This window comes from Manis pentadactyla, chromosome 11 (genome assembly GCF_030020395.1).
Source record: "Manis pentadactyla isolate mManPen7 chromosome 11, mManPen7.hap1, whole genome shotgun sequence".
In the NCBI taxonomy this organism is placed as follows: Eukaryota; Metazoa; Chordata; class Mammalia; order Pholidota; family Manidae; genus Manis; species Manis pentadactyla.
In genome coordinates this window covers 50055963-50076840 of record NC_080029.1, presented here as the reverse complement: position 1 = coordinate 50076840, position 20878 = coordinate 50055963, and the positions used below count along the sequence as shown (strand labels likewise).

The window sequence follows — 20878 nt, the reverse complement described above, 5'->3', positions numbered from 1 at the left end:
TTGACTTTTCTCAGGTGGCTCACAAAATAGTCTGGCTCTAAGGAAAAGGAATTTCTGGCCAACTTTATTGTCTCTCATTCCAGTTGCCAGGAAAAATTCTTTTGAGGCTATTATCATTTTTAGTATGATACAGTAAATAACACATCAAAATTTGTGTACATTTTTCCAGATAGTATCTTTGCACAAATGCCTTTCAAAAAGTTACTAACCTTTTGATAGAAGCTTAAAAATATTCTTTAGAAATTGATATTGTCAGCCCAGGCACAAAGTAATGTGTTTACCAATACATTATTTTATATGTATGTGTGTGAGAGAAACACTATAAAATAAATTCACAAAGATAGAATAATTTTCAGGGTAAAACATACTGTCTGCCAAATTAAAACTTTGATTTCAGAAAATTTCAAAGGAAAAGAAGTAATTTCAAGAAACAATGCCCCCTGCCAACTTTTTCCCCTGGTACCTGTGTTTCCGTGTATTGATGTGATCCTATTGAAATTCCCAATTTAATGAAGTCACCATACAGTCCAGCATGTGAGTACAGCAAGCACATTTTCTAAATCACTCTGTTAATGGGCCCCATATTTCCCCCCAAATTCATGTTAGAGCCCCAATCCTCACTGTGATAGTATTTGTGGGGTATTTGGGAGGCAATTGAGGTGGGATGAAGGTGGGGACCCCGTGATGGGATTACTGTCCACGTAGAAAGAGAAAAGACCAGAATTCTGTCGCTCTTTCTCCCTGCCATGAGGCTGCCCTGGGAAGGAGGCTGTCTGCAAGTCAGGAAGAGGGTTTGCACCAAGACCAAAGCTGCCTGCACCTTGATCTTGGACTTTTGAGCCTCCAGAACTGTGAGAAATAAAAATCTGTTGTTTAGCTCGTCCAGTCTGTGATATTTTGTTATAGCTGCCTGAGCTGAAAGACACACCTGAAATCCATAGTTTAGGGTTCCCTCTCAGTGGTGGACCCTCAGTGTGCTTAAACAAATATAAAGTAACATGTTTTCACCACTATAGTATCATACAAAATAGTTTCACTGCCCTAAAAATCCTCTGTGCTCTGCCCATTCATTCCTCCCTCCCCCTGAATTTTGGCACCCACTGATATTTTTACTCTCGCCATCGTCTTGCCTTTTCCATAATGTCGTATATTTGGAATCATACAGTATTTTGCCTTTTCAAATTTACTTATTTCATTAGTAATTTGCATTCAAGTTTCTTGTCTTTTCATTGTTTGAAAAGACAGCATTTCTTTTCAACATTAAATAATTAATTCCATTGTCTGAATGTACCACAGTAATTTCTCTTTAGTATTTTCTATATAGATGATCATGCATCCATGAACAAAGACAGTTTTACTTCTTTGTTCCCAACCTTTTATTTCCTTGCCTTATTGCATACCTAGGACATCCAGTAGTATGTTGAAAAGTAGTGGTGAGAGGGGATATCCTTTCCTTGTTCCTGATCTTAGTAGGAAAGCTTTCAGTTTTTCACCATTAAGTGTGATGTTAACTGTAGATTTTTTATAGATGTTCTTTATCAAGTTGAGGGAGTTCCTCTCTATATCTGGTTTGCTAGGAGTTTTTATTATGAATAGATATTGCATGTTGTTAAATGTTTTTTTTTTCATCTATGATATGATCATGTGACTTGTCTTTTTTGGCCTGTTGATATGATGGATTTCATTAGTAAATGTTTGAATGTTGAGCCAGCCTTGCAGGCCTGGGATAACCCCACTGGGTCATGGCGTATAATTTTTAAATTTTTTGGACTTGATTTGCTAATATTTTGTTGGGGATTTTTACATCTATGTTCATGAGGGATATTGGTCTGTTTTGTTTTCTTGTGATGTCTGTCTTGTTTTGGCTGGTCTCAAAATGAGTTAGGAAGTATCCTCTCTGCTTCTATGCCCTAAAAGATATTATAGAAAATAGGTATAATTTTTTCCTTGAATGTTTCCTAGAATTTACCAATGAAGCTATGTTGGCCTGATGTTTTCTGTTTTTGAAGGTTATTAATTGTTGATTTAATTTCTTTAATAGATGTAGGCCTCTTCAGATTGTTTCTTCTCATGTTTTGGCAGATTGTGTCTTTAAGGAATTGGTTCTTTCATCTCTGTTATCAAATATGTGGGCATAGAGTTGTTCTTGGTATTTGTTATCCTCTTACTGTCCGTGGCATCTTCAGTGATGTCCCCTATTTAATTTCTGATATTAATAATTTGTGTCTTCTTTTTTTCTTGAATTAGCCTGACTAGAGGCTTATTGATCTTTTCCAAAAGCCAGTTTTTGGTTTTGTTGATTTTCTCTGTTTATGCCCTGATTTCAGTTTCATTGTTACTGCTCTAATTTTTGTTATTTCTTTTCATCTGCTTACTTTGGCTTTAATCTTTTCTCGTTTCCTAAGATGGAACGGGTGATTGATTTTTAGATTTTTCTTCTTTTTTAATATATGCATTCGATGCTATAAATTCCCTTCTACACACTGCTTTCACCCATCCCACAAATTTGGTGAGTTGTAAACATACAGGCTAGGGGAAGGAATTTCAGGTCATGAAAATTTGAGTGGGGAAGCCTTTTTTTTTTTGTAGGATTGCCAGGAAGAGACTTTAGAGATAAAGTGAGAGGACAGAGCTCCTGGCTCACGCCAGGAGGGGACAAGGGAGCCTGGGGTGGTGCGTTGTCTAGGGGATTTATAGGCAGTTGAGGATTTGGGGGAACTGATAAAGGGCTTAGGGGTGTGGACTTGTTAAAAGTGGTGTTAGGATGTTTTTCCTTGATGAGACATTAAGTCCCTTTTAGCATGCTAAAGTGAATAATAAAAGCATGGGCTATGCTGAGATACTTTCCTTTATGTGGGGAATATTAACTGATCTCACTGAAGAATGCCTGTAGAGCTTTATGTTTAACACGGAGTTTTGGTAGGGCGTTTCCTTGCATGTTGTTACACTGCTCTGACTGTAATTATCTTGCCTTGCATTTTCTGGAGGCCCTCACCCTACTCTGACTATACCCACGGTCCCTGTCTCATTCCCCCCTCTATAGATGGATACCCTAGCTACTACTAGGGGAAGGGGGCGACGACCGTTCTGGCTGCTTCATGCTGAGAGGGGTGCAGTATGGGGTGCAGTTAGGTCTCCATCAGTGGTCAGTTGAGAGGGCCTTGGAAGATGGGCATTTCTATTCCGGGTTCCATTTCGATTACTATTTGCAGTTTTATGGCTTCTAGGCAAGATAGAACAAATTGTATTATTAGGTTAAGTAGCAACATCTGGAGTTAGATTTTTCCATTTTGGAGGAATAAACTTGACAAGGAAAAACGTCTGGAGAATCATAGTCAGATATTTTGGGGAAACTAGAATTCTGGATTTAGTCTATGTCCCAATGACTAGTATCAGGACTTAGTATAGATAAGGCTGCATTATTGAAGCAATACTTTTCTCTAAAATCACCCTCATTTTTTTTTAGAAGTAACCAGATTAACAAAACAATTAACACTTGGCTTGATTATTTGCTCAGTGCAGCAAGAAGAGCAATTGATTACATAAGCTCTTTTAAATGTGCTTTGCTGGAACTTTTTATAAGGAATTTCAGACTGGACTTTTAAAGGCCTCTCAAGGCCAGAAAGCCAAGCCAGACTTGCCATCAGGTTTTGCCTGCAGTACCTGTAGATTTGGGTGACTTTCTCTCTTCTTGAGGTCCCCAAGACATTCTGAGGTTCCTGCACCTGCCAGGAAATGACCTTCCTTACTCACCTGACAAGACTGCTGGGAACCCTGTAAGCAAGATAGCAGGCCAGTTCTTCCAAGAGGCTTTTTGTTGGCTCTATAAAGTCAACCTTAGTTCCTTAAAGCTCTCTGTTCATATCTATTTACGCACGTCTCTCTCAGGTACGACATTCCAGTCAATATAACCAGTGTTTTTATTTTTTTTTATTTTATCTTTTTTTTTTTTTTGAGAGGGCATCTCTCATATTTATTGGTCATATGGTTGTTAACAACAATAAAATTCTGTATAGGGGACTCAATGCACAATCATTAATCAACCCCAAGCCTAATTCTCAACAGTCTCCAATCCTCTGAAACATAACGAACAAGTTTTTATATGGTGAACAAGTTCTTACATAGTGAATAAGTTCTTACATGATAACCAGTGTTTTTAATTGGTTCTCTTACAAGGAAAGAAGATTCTTATTGAACTTATGCAAATAAACATATTGCCATAAAATATGAAAATAGTCACTGAGAGTTTTTAAATTCTGGAGGGATCGGGTAGAGAAAGATAAATGCTTCAATTCTGAGGAAGCCTTTTTTTTGTTGTTGTTCGAAGAGGACCCAGAGTGAAGATGGGGGAGAAAATAAAGTACACTCCTCACCAAACACATCCAAGCACAGAGACACCATCAGATGAGGGATTTAAGATGTATTAGGGATTTAAAATGTCCAACCACATTTTACAGGTGAGGAATCAAGTTTAGATTAAAAATAATTCTTAATTTTCTCTTGACCTAGTTGAAATATATATAGCATATAAAATCAAGAGAAAATAGTGTGTGTGAACTAGATTCGCTATCCTCCCTGAAGGACTGGGCAGTGATGGTTTCTGAAAAACTTTTTGAGCACAATTTTCCAAACTGGGAGGAAGTTGCAGCGGCAAATTAAGATCTCTTCTGCACCTGAACCTAGCTGAGATGCCAGGAACCGCTCTGCGAGCACAGCCGGGTGCGCGAAGTCCGGGAGCCGCTGCGCGCACCCGCGGTCACCTCTGCCGGGAAGCAGCCGAGGACCAGCGCTGGGACCATGCGGGATGGGCGGCGCCTCTCCTGTGTCCGCAGGGAAAGAGCTTTGACCCTCTCTAGAGGAGGGGCTCAGACCAGAAATACACAAGAGCAATTTTACTACCCCTTTCCAAGCTGCGAACCCTTTGAGAACATTCCTCAAACAAGCACCTCTCGGGAAGAAACACTTTTTGCGAGAATCTCGCTAAACGTCAACAGATCCTTTAAGGGCCGCAGTGGGGGGAGGCTCGCGGCAGGGCGGAGCTCCAGTGCCCAGGACGCCGCGGAAAGGCCGGGGCGGCTGGGACTCTGGCCCGGGAGCCGCGGGTCAGACCGTTGGGCGGCGGCGGCGGCGGCGGCGACGGCGGCAGGAGGACCAAGCGCTGGGGGCGCTGAGCGGCGGCCGCGCCCCCGGAACCAGGCGGGCGGTGTCAGCGGAACGGGCGGTCCCAGCCGCGGCGTAAACAAGGGCCGCCGGCGGCTAGAGGCGAGCGGGAGGCGGGGTGGACGGGCTGGAAGCTCGTACCAGCCGGACGCCGACCCCTGCCCGTCCTGCCCGCGACCCCGGCCGCCCTCCGCCCGCGCCCCGCTGCGCAGGCGGCGGAGAGGCTGTGCGCGCCCCACCGGGGCCGGGAGGACGCGAGCGCACCCGCGAGGGAGCGCCCCTACCGCGGCTCCTGCACCGCCGCCGCCTGCTCGCCTGGCGCCGCCGTGCATTTCGTTCTCCCTTTTCCTTTGTCTTTTCCCTCCTCGCGGGTGTGGGAATTGTTGGGAACAAAAGTGCAGCCGCAAGATGGCTGATGGCAACGAGGATCTGCGGGCAGACGACTTGCCGGGGCCAGCCTACGAGAGCTATGAGCCCATGGAGCTCGCCTGCCCCGCCGAGCGCAGCGGCCACGTAGCCGTCGGCGACGGGCGCCACATGTTCGTCTGGGGCGGCTACAAGGTCAGTGGGTGGCGGCGCCGCCGCGGCAGGCCAGGCGGAAGGCTGGAGCTGCTGCCGCGGCGCTTCCCGCGCCCCCCCCTCCCACGCCCCCTCGTCTCGACTTCGCCCGTTAGTTCATTTGCTGGCGAGTGGGAATCTTCTCACGGGTCCTCCAACCCGTGCTAAGGCTCCTGGGCTGTTGTCACGCCGACCTTCCGCGCTCTCAGTCCGCCCCCGCCACCCCCATGGCTGCGGGCGCGCCCCGGTTCACTCTGACCCTGGAGCGTTATTCGGGGTGGGGGTGGGGCATGTCGGGCGGTGCAGGACTACGAAACGTTTTATTTAAAAGGGCTGAGGGATGTGTAAGAGGTGACAGCGATGTCACTCACCCTTTATCGGACTAGGATCACTTTACCCCCTGGAGGCGGGGTCATTTGGCTCTGGGCCAGCCTGTACTGCTGCCCACTTACGGCATGACAGAGGTGTAGGAAGCCCCCTGGAATTCCGGCCTAAAGGCCACAGGGATCGCTTAATCAATCTTCCCACCGGTTCAGCGATCCCAGCTACATCTCTGCAGATGGCCCCCACACTGCTGTTTGAACATTTCAGGTCTATGTTTCTTAAGGATTGGAATTTTTCCAAAAAAAACTCTTATTAAGAAAAGTAATGGAAATGCTCCACCAGTAACCAGAAAGTCAACAGGAGCTCTTTGACCCCTGATCATAAACATTGTGATCAATTACCAGTTTAAAGCCAGTTATTTCTTGACCCCAGTCTGGGAATCCTAACCAAGTGCCTCCTATTTATACTTTGCTCTCTAGTTCTGCCCTTTTGCTTTTAGTTTCCCAGTAACACTCCACATTCTGGAATTGTCTTGTTTCATTTGCTGGGTGGCTGTGATCCATTCCTATCAAAAATACTCTTTTTAGCCCCTTTTGGTCTTAACAAAGATTTGCAGTCTGATCCACTACACCTGTGCCTTCAATGACTTGACGACTGGTAATAGACTTTAGCTTACAGTACAGTTGACCTGATCATAGTTGACCACTTTTGAAATGACTCTCAAAAGAGTTGGGATAAATTGCTATAGCTAGCCTGCTTACTTCATTCGGTTTAACCACAAGTCATTTTTTGCCAATCCTAATTAATCTGCAATATTTTCCTCAGCATCCAGTAAGTAGGTATTTAGAACATGGTATTTGGTAGGAGGAGGAATGGGGTAGGTATGTGGTGACCCTTAATAATTTCCCTTGTAGAAAAGTAAACCTGCTGGTCAATCACACTTAAATCTAAAACTACTTTTATTCATAATTGTTTGTACAAATCAGCATTGAGGGAAGGGGACTTTCCTTTAGGCGTGGGGAGAGGGAGGCTTGTCAGGGTGGGAGATTCCTGATGGTGAGGTTTTGAGGCCTGGAAGCCTAGGTAGGGAGGAATGATCCATGAAGTGTGTGATTCAATACAGGCTATCTACCATATTTTGTCTCAGACCCTGAGAAGTAGCCACAGGAAGCCATTGGAGATTGTTTTAAGGGCAATAAACCATAGCCTCCTATACATTAGTCAGTGTTCCTTCCCAGGCCAGGCTGATCTGAATCAGCCTGCTGTGTTGCTTCCAGCCTTTCTCTTTAAGTGGTAGAGTGGAAAGAAATGGCCAGCTACACTTTTTCTGTATAATACTCAAGCTTATTGGACGCTGACACCCATTCTCAGTGAACCTTACTTGTTTACTGTATGTTGACAGTGTTCAGAAAGTGGCCAAGGAGGCTGAAAGATTGGAGAGGTCAGGCAGTGGTTGAAGTTGCAAATTAAGGGAAAGGAGATGGAATCCTGGTTCCACTGTTACTTGCCAAGTAACCTTTGGTAAATTACTTAGCTCTGTTAAAAAACAACAAAAAACCTGTCTTGTATTATGAACTTTTAGGGTTGTTAGGATTAAATAGAACAATCCATGGAGAGAACTCAGCTCATGCTGGCATATGATAAGTCATTCTGTTAAAGAGTTATTACCTTAAGGGAAATGGAGAACAAGGAACTTAAAAATTTGCATAAGGAAAGAATGGCTAGAAAGTGATACATCAAGTGGTAAGTGTGGGTCAGGCACTTTAAAGGTAGGCCTTTCTTTAGCCTGCCAACCATGGCACAAGTAATCTCTTCTGAAGTCATGCAGCTGAAATTTGGCACATCATCTGTTCAGGATAAAGTGGCCTTAAAGAGATTTCCCAGAAGTCTCTCAAATTCCTGCACCACTGTGACTACTGTATCAAAATTAAATTAATAGCTGTCTGTATTAAGCATTACCTTAAGTATGTGGCGTAGGGCAGGGAGGATTCTGCATTTGATAGACTTGAAGGCCTATTTAACTTTTTGTAACTCTCATTAGTATCTCAAATAAGATAGGAAGAATACACAGTCATGCATCTCAGAATACCAGCTATTTTTTAACTTGATTTTTTTTCTTTTGTTTATTAGAGTAATCAAGTCAGAGGATTATATGACTTTTACTTGCCTAGAGAAGAGCTCTGGATCTACAACATGGAGACTGGAAGATGGTAACTGGATATGCAGGGGGAATAAAAAATGCAAATAAAGTTGCAAATAGAAACTGTAAAACCCATTCTGATAAATAAAATACTTTAAAGATGCTCAATGTTCTGAAAACAATGCTCTGCTAGTTCAGCTTAGCTGCTAAGCTTAGATACTTTAGCATCTCTCCAGAAATAGTTCAATAATTACTAGATGCTTTTATGACCTTTGAAGTAATTTCTATTCAGGGCTCTGTAAAGCATCACAGTAATATTAAAGATGTAAAGGCTTCAGGTCCTAGAATGGAAATGTAATAAAAGTTCCATGTATATATGTACATACACCCGGCAAGATGTCTCTGTTACATTGTTACCTTCAATGAGAAAATAATTTTTAAATTGTATCTGGTAGAAATAAAGTTGGTATTCTATTTTAATGAGTTTAACACTAAAATTTCTATGCAAATCTCTGAAATAGTATGTTTCATTAAAAATAAATAAATTTGCCTTCCATACAAAAGGGGATATCTGAAACAAACTTTTGCTAAGTCTTTTTACAGTGGTACTCAAGAGTATGTCCTTGGCAAAGTGATGTGATTTTCAAAAATGCTAAGATGCCATATTTGGGGGTTTATAAAGTCTTCCTCATGTCTTGCACTGTGACAATTTTGTGCTGTACATATTTTGTATACGTAAACTAGAACAGTAGTGCTACTTGATTTCATGAATTAAACTGAAAATTTAAGTATTATTTCTGTAGATAGCAAATCAGTGTTAATCTGAGCTCTTTGCTAATCATTCTAGACAGTTGGAAACTTATAATAGTATTCCTTTAATAGGGGAGTTCTACATTTTTTTTCATAAATTTTTAAAAGATAACCCTACCAAAACTTGAAGCTTAGTATACATAAAGTCATATTGAGGGCAGAAGACCTTAAGTGTCCCATTAATATTTTGAATCGTTCTTAGGCTTTAGATTCAGGATGTGTTAAAACATGCGAAGCACTCAGAGGAGTGCCTGGCCTGTAGTAAGCACTAAGTGTCTGTAAGTGTGACATAAGGTCTGAATCAGGTTCATCTGAACAGCTAAAAGCTATTCATTTGAATAGAAAACACCTATTAGTAATCTGTCAGCACCGGGATGTTTTACCTTTCCTTTTAGGTTTCTGGCCCACTCAAAAAAACAAAATAACCACTTATGGCCACTTAAGTAAACAATTTAGTTTGAGAAACAAAATGCTGTGCTACTAGATTAAAATATGACTTAGGCTTTTAGAACCTTTCTTTCTGCCTATGTGTAGGGCCAGTTGGCATGGCCTATGGAATGGGTAAAGAGAGAAAAACTTATTCTGTGGATCACTTTTAGAATTATTAGAGACCCTAGACAGTATCTAATCAGCTAGCTCATTTTATTTTCTTCTTTACTGTGGGATAGAACTAGAATAATAATGAGCTTCTCCCTTTTAGGAAACTTATTTACGTTCAGTTTTTCCCCCTCAGGAAAAAAATTAACACTGAAGGAGATGTTCCTCCTTCCATGTCAGGGAGCTGCGCTGTATGTGTAGACAGGGTGCTGTACTTGTTTGGCGGACACCATTCAAGAGGCAATACGAATAAGGTTAGTGTTTCTAAGGATTATGGTGCAAGGCAATTCTGTTCTTTTTCAGACAACTTCAGATTTCCAAGGTTAGCCCATACTTATTCTTGGCCCAGCTTAAAAAAAATACATACTTGGTTATGGTAAATGTGTATTTTAGTATTTTATTTAGGAGGCTGTATTCACCTAGGCCTTTTGTAAAATCAGTTTTGGTTGGTAACCTGTGTGTAGTAACTGCCTAGGTTGTTTCTGTGTTCTTTGCAGCTACCTGTTCTCTTAGAATGAGTATTAGATGAATATTAGTAGACTAAATGAAAACAAGATATAATCATGGGGGGCAGGGTAAAACTTAACTGACCACCACTAAGCTATGTGGATAAATTAGCACTGATGAAATTTTATATACTAACATTTTTATAACATGGTGCTATAAGGTACTGTTGTTCAGACCTTGTCCACGTTTTTCCCAAATAGGAGAAAAAGATGTAAGTTGTTATCTCAAGCCAGTAAGAGAGAGAGATGAAGTCAGTCAGAAAGGGGCATATGGTATACATAGTTTCTTATAAAAGCATTTATTTGGCAACTTAATAACAAGCACCTTTTATGCCAAGCACTTGGTTAGACATTGGAGACATAGTTCCCACCTCTAGGAGCTCACATTCTAGAAGGGACACATACAAGTAAATGATTTCAGTAGCAAATGATAAAGAGATACACAGAGCCTGGTTCACAGTAATCGCTCAGTAAATACTGTTGACTCTGAAGGGAAGTCATCACTCAAGCGGTGATGCTTGAATTGAATCATGCAGTTGGGAGAGGTAGCCAAGATAAAGGTATCAAGATGCAGAGGTATAGGCAAATAGGTCTTGTTCATCAAGTGCCAAGCCCCACTTTTGTCTTTATATATTAATATAATAAGCTTTTGCTTAAGATTTTGTTGGAAGAAATGGTTCTGTGCCTAAAAGATTTTGTGAGGCACTGCTTTAGGTTGTTGTAGAGCCATGTATTTTACAACTGTGTATTATTAAAAAATAACATAGACAGAACATACGGACGCTTGGGAAAGAGAAGCTGTGGCTTATAGGGAGTGGTCGGAGAGAGATGGTAAGAGCTGGTATGTCAAATGCCTAGAGTTGAGTATTTTGATTGAGAGGAAGCTTAGGAGTCTTAAGAGAAGTAAAAAAACATATAATGGTCAAATTTATTCAAGTACCTGGATGTGAATGCTTTGAAACAAACCAATGCTTAATCTTTTAAGATTTGTCCTTGGTTCCTAAAGTTAAGCAGGCACTTAAGACATCTTTCTTAAACTGAATTTGAAGGTGAAATTGCTAAGTCTGACTTTTTTGGTAAAACCATCCTGATACCCATAAATTAGATTAGTACAACTCAAAGTGCCTATCTAAGGCACAGAATGTGAATCAACACACTACTTACTATTCTTCCATTGAAAAGGTGTGGCTATGGGGAAGAAATTAGTGAACTGAACAGGGTGCTTAGTGACATATTCTGGCACAAGTTCCTTCCCTAGACTCAGACCAGTAACAGTTTGCAGACTGGCAACCAGTCTGTAGTTAACACTTTTAGTAGCACTGAATTAGATGACATTCTTCTTATCATAAATCACAATGAAATTAAATGCCAAGGTTGAATTTCTTTCACATAACCAAATCTAATTGAAATAATTGCTTCTGACAGTTCTACATGCTGGATTCAAGATCTACAGACAGAGTATTACAGTGGGAAAGAATTGATTGCCAAGGAATTCCTCCATCATCAAAGGACAAACTTGGTGTCTGGGTATATAAAAACAAGTGAGTTAGAAACAGTATTGGTTTGGTTTTTATGTGGGACGTGGTCTGCCAGTAAGTATACTTAGCCAATCATAATAACAGAGTAACTACGGAACATACCTCCTAGGGCCCATACAAGGATTAAGCAAATACATGAAGCACTTAACATAGCAAAAGACATAGTTATTAGCTATGTTATCCATTAGTATTTGAATAATTATTTTCCTATACTCAAGTGTGCCTTCTCAACTCATAGCATGTTACAAAATATGAGAAATTTCTCGTATCCCAACTGTGGATGTTTGAATTTTTGGTATCTCGGTTTTTTATCAAACAGGTTAATATTTTTTGGAGGGTATGGATATTTACCTGAAGATAAAGTATTGGGAACTTTTGAATTTGATGAAACATCTTTTTGGGTAAGATAAGTTTTAAATTTGCATGTAGGCCACTTAATATGTTAAAATAGTACACTTTGTTTGCTAGTAGTTCCATTCATTTTGCCTTGCTTAATCAAAGGATATGTAATAATTTTACAAACATTATCTGTAAAGTAACTCAGAGATTCTTATTTTTCTGTAGAATTCAAGTCATCCAAGAGGATGGAATGATCATGTACATATTTTAGACATTGAAACATTTATCTGGAGCCAACCTATAACTACTGTGAGTTACTGAAGAATAGTGATAAAACAAGGCCACTTAGAGGAGAAGGGGAGTTGGGAGGTGGTGTAAAACTGGCAGTTCATTCCTGTTATTTTCTTACCCATAGCTTTTATTATTCTCCAAGGAGTCTAGAATTCAAAAAAGTTCAGTGAATGTAGAGACTAACTGACCATCTGTTATCTAATAGGTGGTAAGTGGTATTGTTTGTAACTAAATGACCTAGCACTAGATTGGAATTTAAGTTACTCAAATATTAGATTCCTTTTTCCTCTGACACAGATATCATATAATGTGCTAGCTTTTATTTTAAAAGAAAAATAAAGCAAGCATTCTACTATATTAACTAACCCATTCAGTAATACCTCTCAAAAATATGAAATTAAAATTCCCAGTTCTGGTAACCAGCCTTTAGTAATACATGACCAGAAGTCTACAGTTCAGCTTAAGAGCTAAAGTTTCTGCAAAATCTTATCCCACATCCAGAGAAGACTCTAGTAAGGTCACTTAATTCACTAAGTTGCTTTTCTGACTTTTGACAGGGTAAAGCCCCTTCACCCCGTGCTGCCCATGCCTGTGCGACTGTGGGAAACAAAGGCTTTGTGTTTGGAGGTAGATACCGAGTGAGTATGCACAGTTTCAATGACTTGTTTTTGTATTTTTCAACATGATAATGACTTAATTATCTTTTTTAGGATGCTAGAATGAATGATCTTCACTGTCTTAATCTGGATACATGGGAGTGGAATGAATTGTAGGTATCACTTCAGATAAGTTATTTTTTTTAATTTGTGTTTTTTTTTCTTTTATAATGTATTTGCTTAAATTTTCTGTAAGTATGAATTTAAATAGACTTGATTACTAGATCCTTAAATAAGGAACTTAACTTTTTAAAATTTTCAGTTCCCATTAACTGTGTTCCTGGCCACAGCATGTGCTCAATGTTTGTTGAAATGTCTAAAGTTGACTCTACATTCAAAGAAAATAGTAATTCTAAAGCATGTAGTTGTTAATACCAAGAAGCCTTTTTTAAGGTCTCTTTTTTTCAAAAGTTCATATACATTTGAAAGGAAAACTTCAATATTTCTCTGCCTTAAATACAGCAGCCGTTTTTAAATGTAGATATTGTAACTTAGCTATTATTTTCAGAATTCCACAAGGCATATGCCCAGTTGGTCGATCTTGGCATTCACTAACACCAGTTTCTTCAGATCATCTCTTTCTCTTTGGAGGATTTACCACTGATAAACAGCCACTAAGTAAGTCCTTTAAAAATATGGTAAGAAATCATTATATATACATATAATATACAAATAGCTGAAAAAAATCAATTTTAGATATATCTGAAGGCTGTAAGGTTGGTTGGAAGGTTTGTTATTTTGATCATATAACACAGTTGTTTTCTACTATGACATACATCCATTCTGTCCAGTAAAGAAACGACCTGAGGCACTTAAAGTCCCACTATAAAACGCAAATGGCTTACTTGGTTAATTGCAGAGAATAAAAAGAAAATATATTTTCTGTATTTACTCACAATCTGATTAATTACATATCTTGCTAAAGCTGTGTCCTTTAAATATTAATGTTACATTGCAGAATAACTTCCTCATAGCTCTTTTTTCTTTGTTTCAATCAGGTGATGCCTGGACTTACTGCATCAGTAAAAATGAATGGATACAGTTTAATCATCCCTATACTGAAAAACCAAGGTATGAACTGTTTAAAGGGTAATTCTTACACTGAATAAATGAGGTCCATAGACATGTATAAGACTGGTAATGACTGAGAAATTTTTGGTTGCGTTAAATCTTACCATTCGTAATTTGAAAAATCCTAGCATTCACTAAGTTTAACATCATCCCTTTTTGAAAGAAAAGAAAACCAATGTTATCTATATGTCACCTGCTTTCTTTTCTGTCATCCGTGTATGAAAAATGTGGCTGGATTTTTGATTTTTGCCTCTTCATCATGAAATTTTTGATATAAACTTATCACCAAGCTCTTTACCCGTGTGAGTTTGTCTGCATCTAGGTATGTCATTTAAGAAAGAGGAACAGGAAAGGAGAGAATTTCAATACCTGAAACAATGTACATGGGGGGTAAAAATCAAGGACTTTCAATTAGTTGTAATAGTAGCTCTATAAAACAAAAATTAAGAAATCACATCATCCAAAAAGAAGAGTATATTAAACATTGATAGTTATTTTTCCAAAGGAAAGGATATAGTCAGATTTGGTGTTCAAAGCACATTTAGGTATGTCAGCTTGCTTTTTTTCCCCAAGCCTCCAAGTAGAGTCATGCCACTAACACTTCATTTGGCACAGAAATTCTCTCCATAGTACACCAGGCCCTCAGACACTGTTTACTTAGGCAGATTCAGCATCCCTTGGAAGTTTGTTTAAGGCCAGTTGGCCCCACCTATGAAAAGGAGGGGGCATATACCTACCACTTATCTCCTGTAAGATTTTTACTGCTAACAAAGACCTAGAGGACAGATCATTAAGTTCAAACCCTCATTGCACAAATTAAGACTGAGCCAGAGATATAAAACAGTAACATCCAGTTAAGGACATTGATTTTTCTAGATCTTGCTGCTTTTCCTTAAGGTAATTGCTTCTCACCATGATGTTTACATCTGAACTAAAGATTGCTTGTCTTTATGTCATTGTCTTTAAGTCATACACTATTCTGTAGTGTAGATTATCAGTTTGATGTTTTGGGTGACTTTAAATACTTTTCCTTTTAAATCCAGATTATGGCATACAGCCTGTGCCAGTGATGAAGGAGAAGTAATTGTTTTTGGTGGGTGTGCCAATAACCTTCTTGTCCATCACAGAGCTGTAAGTATAGTACACTGTGTTAAGGCCGCTCTGTAACACTGCTGGGGCCTCCTTGGGAAGAGCTTGCTTTTTTGTGTTCTTCCTCTGTTTTTCAGGCACACAGTAATGAAATACTTATATTTTCTGTTCAACCAAAATCTCTTGTAAGGTAAGTAACTTTTTACTTGGTCCTTAGCTTATTTTAAATTGTGTTTCCTAACAGTTTAAATTAGTGCCCTTGAAAAACCAGGTTTAGGGACAACTTAAGGGCACTACCATGCCTTCACTGATGCAACTAACCAATTCCTATGAAAATCTTTAAAGAAAATGTTTTTTTTTTTTTTTTTTGTAGTTCTTCAAATGAATGTACTTCTAAACAGCAAACTGAAATTATTTTTCTTTCCCTGTCCACTTTCAGGCTAAGTTTAGAAGCAGTCATTTGCTTTAAAGAAATGTTAGCCAACTCGTGGAACTGCCTTCCAAAACACTTACTTCACAGTGTTAATCAGAGGTTTGGGAGTAACAACACTTCAGGATCTTAAGGCTTCAGAGATAATGTCTCTGATCATCTTGCATGGACAGCAATTCTGTAAACCTCACAGAGTGGCAGCGTTTGTATAGTATGTGCATTGTGGTAGCGTGCAGCTTGTTGGTTTTAATGTGCATGTGAATGGCCTAGAGAACCTATTTTTGTGTCTAAAGTTTACAATAAACGTATTTAACACCAGTAGTAACTGTCTTCTATTAAAGGAAAAGAAAATTAATACTTAGGTTTTTTACCCCAAGGAATGGTTATTGTATTTCCTTTTTGGTAACTTCAGATGTATATCTATAGGAACATTATACTAATTATTCTTTCACTATCAAAATGGTAAAAAGTTATTTTTTAAAAACATTATTTTAGATTTTTTTTTAAATGACGAGTGGTCTATTATGTTGTATTTACAACATTAGGCTATATAATGTTTGCTTTTTTTTTATAAATTTAAAATGGAAAAAACATTTTCAGTAGGACTAAGCTGACCAAAGAAATTTTGTAAGGACCAATAACTGTTTAGTAGTTTGATCTTAATGCTTTGGTATAGGGGCTGGGGCTTGCAATCCTGTTGATATAGGCTGTTGTCTAATTATTTAAAAATTAACAGAATTTTGTAGCTCATAAAAGAATGGAAATAATGTACAACTTGATTCTCCATTCTGTTAAGGAGCAGAAAACTGGTTCAGGAGTCTTTAGTTGGTAAGCCTAAAAGTGCACTTTTATGTTATAGGCTCAGGTGCTCTGTAACATGCTTCTGGTACTTACTAGAGGTGGAAACTAAAACAGTATGGAACTGAATGAGATAAGGAAAATACTAAGATGAAAAGTGAAGGTGTATAAATGCATGGAAATGATCCACACCAATTTCTTCTGTGTTCTTTCTTAAGCTGAGTCATGGGACTTAACCTGTATTTTAAGTCTAGTCTGATTGATTTTTTTTTTGTTAAGTATAAGTAAAGGTAGAAGGAAATTTGCTCAATACTTAGGATTTTCAAGAGTAATCCTAAATGCTTAACTCCTCCAACCACCACCAGGAAAAACAAAACAAAACTAGTGATTGGCCTATAATAGATATATATTATATACAGTAGACAACCAAATCAATAGTCTAAGCAATTGAGCCACTTCACTATTTGGTTTCTTTACAACATGAAATTAATACTTAATAAATTTTAAGAGAATGCAGAACTACAGATGTATACAATTAGCATGTAACTGTCCACAAATCTTTTAGGGACTCCTGTTGTAGACAGTGTTTCCATTTAGTTCATTGCTAAATGTGAAAGTCTCCTTACATGGTGTTTTCATCTCTGAACCTCCAAAAGGCTATAAAATTGGCTCATCTCAAATATTTTAGGATTTCACTTCTGCTATTTCCTTTTTACATTCAGAAGATTGGGTGCAGATACTTTCACTTTGCCAGGAATGTTTCTTGACAAATCCGTGTCCTAAAAAAAGAGAATTGCTGAGTATCTTCACATTCTATAAGGTCAGTCATGTTTCTTTTATGACAGTTATGTATCCTCTGCTGTCAAAAATATTCCCCCGATTTTCACCTGAAATTACTTATCATATACAGCATTTCCTCCCAAAATAATAGTTACAGTTGGCACCCACTAAATAAAGCCAGAACAAAAAATAGGAAACTATAATTGCTAACATTTTTAATTGCACCACCAACATCCAGAGTTCCACAGGAATACTTTACCTTTACGCTGCGGAATAAGTCTTTTTCTCTTACTGTTGCTTCTTTGGAGTGCATGAAACTATTCAAGGCTGTTTTTGCAGCTGAAAGTAGAACATAGGAGAATCTACTTCTGTTCAGTCAAGAAATATTTAAAATTGCAATTGAAAAAAAGATTTTTAAATACCTTTTCCCTTTTTCTGAACTCCAGGAGTAAGTTTCACTTTGTATCTTTAAAAAGGAATTGCATGTGTTATTAAATAGAGATAACAAAATAATGCCTACGTCACTACTGTGTGAGCTGTTTTGAGTAAACCAATGGTGACTTACTTGTAGTTTGTCATGGTGGTGTAAGGGGCACATATTGGAATGGCAAACAGTAACACGTCTTCAGGATGTGGCTGCCCTGTCAAAGAGTCAAACAGATTCTCCTAAAAAGGGAAAACAAAAACAATTATAAATGTAATTTATATCTGTCCTAAAAAAGAATTAAAACAGTCAAATTAGTATCTCAGCATATTTTTATACTTTTCTCATAGACATACAGTCTTAAGCTCTGCTTTAAAGCTCCAAAGGGTTTAAGGCCAATGGTATTTAAATATATATTCTTTACACTTATTTTTGCTTAGCATAGTGAGAAATGAGAATGATTTTCAAAATGGTGCTTGTAGAACCATTTAAGAGAGTGAGAAAAAACTTGTTGGATATTACTTGAGTTGCAGAAGACTACTACGGATTAAAATGATGCACAATAAAAGGAGCCTGATGCTTTGGCTAGACCAGTGCTTCTTGACTGGGGGATTTTGCCCACAGAGGACACTGGTCAATGTCTGGAAACAGTTTTTGTCATCACAACTGGGAGACGGGGGTAGGAATAGAGTGATACCAACATCCACTGGGTAAGGCCAGGAATAGGACAGCTCCCCATAATAAAGAATTATCCATCCCAAAATGTTAATAATGCCAAAACTGAGAAACCCTGGGCTAGAACAGCCTTCTCTCTTGCCTGTTCTTAAGGAGAAATCCTAGGGCTTCTTAAGAGTTCCCACTTGGTGGGCTGCCTACAACACTGCCCACCTTTATTCAAGAAGAGTAAATTTAGATTTAGGACAACATGCTTGGTGCTGATGTACAATGTACTATGTGCTATGAACTTTTCCTACATGCTCTACTTATCTTAGTTCTTAAAACAACTCCCTACTGGTAGAGAGTTACTATCCCTGTTCTTCAGATGATGAAACTGTGGCACAAATGTTTCCAAAGTTATAGTTACATGAGGCGAAGCTGGGATTCAAACCCAGAATGTGTGACTCCAGAGCCTGTAGGTTCTTGTCATGTCACGGACTTAATAGTTAGAAGTTGTGTGTCAAACATTCTGGGAACTGGATTGCAGAATGTTGTAGCAGGGACCCCCAACACAAAATCATACCTCATTTCCTTGTTGATCCAGATCTTGCTCTTCTTCCTGCTCCAAACAAAATTTTAAAAGTCAGCCATAATTTAAATTAAATTTTCACACTGTTAAAAACTATGAGAAGAAAGAAATAGTGATGTAACAAGACTCGCTTCTAACCCACAGAATAGGGACTGCAGACTGTTCTTCAGTGTCCCGAGACTCTGAGTGAATTAATTTGTGTAATAGTTCAGAAAGCAATGCCATTCAAAGAAAAAAAGAATTGTTCTCTGAAGTTTAAAAATAACAAAAACAACTTTCACATAGAGTATATGCTAAAGCAGCGAATGTTAATGGGCAATTTAAAATGACAACTAAGCTTGATATGTCTTTCAGGGGAAAAGAAAATGAAGAAGTCTGGCAAGGAGAACTTCTGTTTAGTCTCTGTTCAACAGTTTTAGGATACATTTTTCACATATTAAAATAAGTGTAATTCTTTGTGCTTACATTAAAAAATCTGGAGATAACCTTACTGGGAAAGAACACTCACAGTTAAAACCTTTAATGGGTATTTATGAGAATAGGGCTTACAGAATAAACTTAAAAAATTAGCATAAAAATTTGAGGATCGAGATGCTTTTATTATTACTAGACAATAAGACTGTTCAGCACAGGGAAAAAGAAGCTAGTAATACATTTAGAATCCCCATAAGCACTACCTTACTGAATGGATCACAAAATTATAACCAAAGCTTTAACTGCCATAAATACACAAGCTGAATCAAAATCTGCTGATTTATTAACAATAAATCCTTTGCTCAGGATTTCAAGAGGTATACATTCCTGCCAAGAGATGTACTTAAGCCTGGGTTTGCTGTATTCAGTTTGCTAGAAAGACCATCTTAACTGTAAAAATGTCCTCTGATTTTGCACCCAGGGCACTTGGGTGCTTTCACAGTACAGTCACTTCGAACATTATGTGAGAAAATAATACATTCCTATAGGAAAACCTAGATAAATGCAAATTTATTTTCTACTCATCTTTAAAACAATCCCAATCATTTGTCTTATTTTAAGTTCCCACCAGAATTATAAAGCCTCTCTATAAAATTATTTTCTAAAGGCTAATGATAAACTTTTTGTCAGCTATAAGTACTATTTTTGTGCTTATACACTGCAATTTTAGTCTCTTAGGTTGTATTTCTAAGATGACTTACCACTAACCATAGTGCCCTAAGTCTCATGTCCTGGGAACCCTGGGATAGTTGGTCACCCTAATCAAACAGCAAAAGCCCCTGTGGATCTTAGCCCTACCTTGTCATCATGTGGATCATCTACAGCCATGTCTTGTAACTCATGAGTTATAACCTCAAGGGATGGAGTTTCTCTCTTTATGCTGTCAGAAACCCTTGGTCCACCTCTAGGTTTCTGGGGCTGTTTCTTCACTGGTTCATCCTTTGTTTTTCCTTTTTTCCCTTTCTTCCCTTTTTCTTCTTTGTTTGAACCTGCAGACTTATTCACAGGGAAAAACCAGTTAATATCAGTATTTTCAATACTGTATTGAATACAAAATACAAAATTGAATACAAAAATGTATTTAATGTCTGCCATATGATAGGCAGTGGTCTGGATGCTTCTTTAAAAGCAGAAGAAAAAAATGTTTTTAGATGTTACTTACTCCCAGCAATTTCATGATGAGTTCCCGTTCTTCTTCATCTTGGTCTTTGTATTTTTCCTTCATTTTTTTCATTTTGCTCTGAAAAATCAAAGCATCTTGGTTGAAAAACTGGAACAGTAAAAAAATGTCAACAAATATTTGTAAAGAAAAGGTACAACAAATATTTGTTTAATTCTCTGTCAAAAATACTTACTGAGCAAGGTACCATTACACTAAACAATATGGGTGGGGGCTAAAAAAAAAGGATGGCTAAAACATAGTCCTCACCCTCAAGGATTAACCATCTGGTGGAAAAAGAAGATATATAAGGAAAAAAATTAATGCAACATATTCTAAATGTAAACATTATTTCTAAGATAATTTAGAGACATTTATTTCAGCTTAAGTAAGAACTATGGGGAAGAAATAAAGCTGAACTTGAAAGTTAACCTTAAAGGAAATCAATTTTACATAGTACCTGGGAATACAGAAAAGGCAAGATGATG

General features: G+C 38.3%; 2 protein-coding genes across 4 annotated transcripts in view; one reads left to right on the top strand and one right to left on the bottom strand.

Annotated features, from left to right (window-relative positions):
• Positions 1–5199: 5199 nt before the first annotated feature.
• Positions 5200–15827, top strand: KLHDC2 (kelch domain containing 2). Its single transcript, XM_036917131.2, has 13 exons — positions 5200–5721; positions 8173–8252; positions 9726–9843; positions 11521–11636; positions 11953–12034; positions 12198–12281; positions 12821–12901; positions 12974–13032; positions 13428–13537; positions 13918–13990; positions 15034–15121; positions 15217–15269; positions 15519–15827. Exons 1-13 carry the CDS (start codon positions 5569–5571, stop codon positions 15640–15642), a joined length of 1221 nt encoding a protein of 406 aa, XP_036773026.1. The 5' UTR covers positions 5200–5568; the 3' UTR covers positions 15643–15827.
• Positions 15816–20878, bottom strand: part of NEMF (nuclear export mediator factor) — a 49256-nt gene continuing 44193 nt past the window's right edge. For 2 of the 3 annotated variants that reach the window (XM_057488481.1, XM_057488480.1), the window contains 7 exons: positions 20394–20471; positions 20030–20227; positions 18752–18787; positions 17653–17753; positions 17510–17553; positions 17347–17426; positions 15816–17086 (listed from right to left, as the gene is read on the bottom strand). In XM_057488481.1, the coding sequence (XP_057344464.1) occupies positions 17009–17086; positions 17347–17426; positions 17510–17553; positions 17653–17753; positions 18752–18787; positions 20030–20227; positions 20394–20471 (615 nt within the window). In that variant the 3' untranslated portion in view covers positions 15816–17008. The remainder of the gene's footprint in view (positions 17087–17346; positions 17427–17509; positions 17554–17652; positions 17754–18751; positions 18788–20029; positions 20228–20393; positions 20472–20878) is intronic. The other variant, XM_036917110.2, reaches the window with a different exon arrangement.

Excerpts from the sequence above, each read along its gene's own strand:
- KLHDC2 (XM_036917131.2), top strand. The coding sequence starts at position 5,569 with ATGGCTGATGGCAACGAGGATCTGCGGGCAGACGACTTGCCGGGGCCA. Across the intron at positions 9,844-11,520 it reads CAAGAGGCAATACGAATAAG|TTCTACATGCTGGATTCAAG; the intron begins GTTAGTGTTTCT and ends TGCTTCTGACAG. Across the intron at positions 15,270-15,518 it reads CAACCAAAATCTCTTGTAAG|GCTAAGTTTAGAAGCAGTCA; the intron begins GTAAGTAACTTT and ends GTCCACTTTCAG.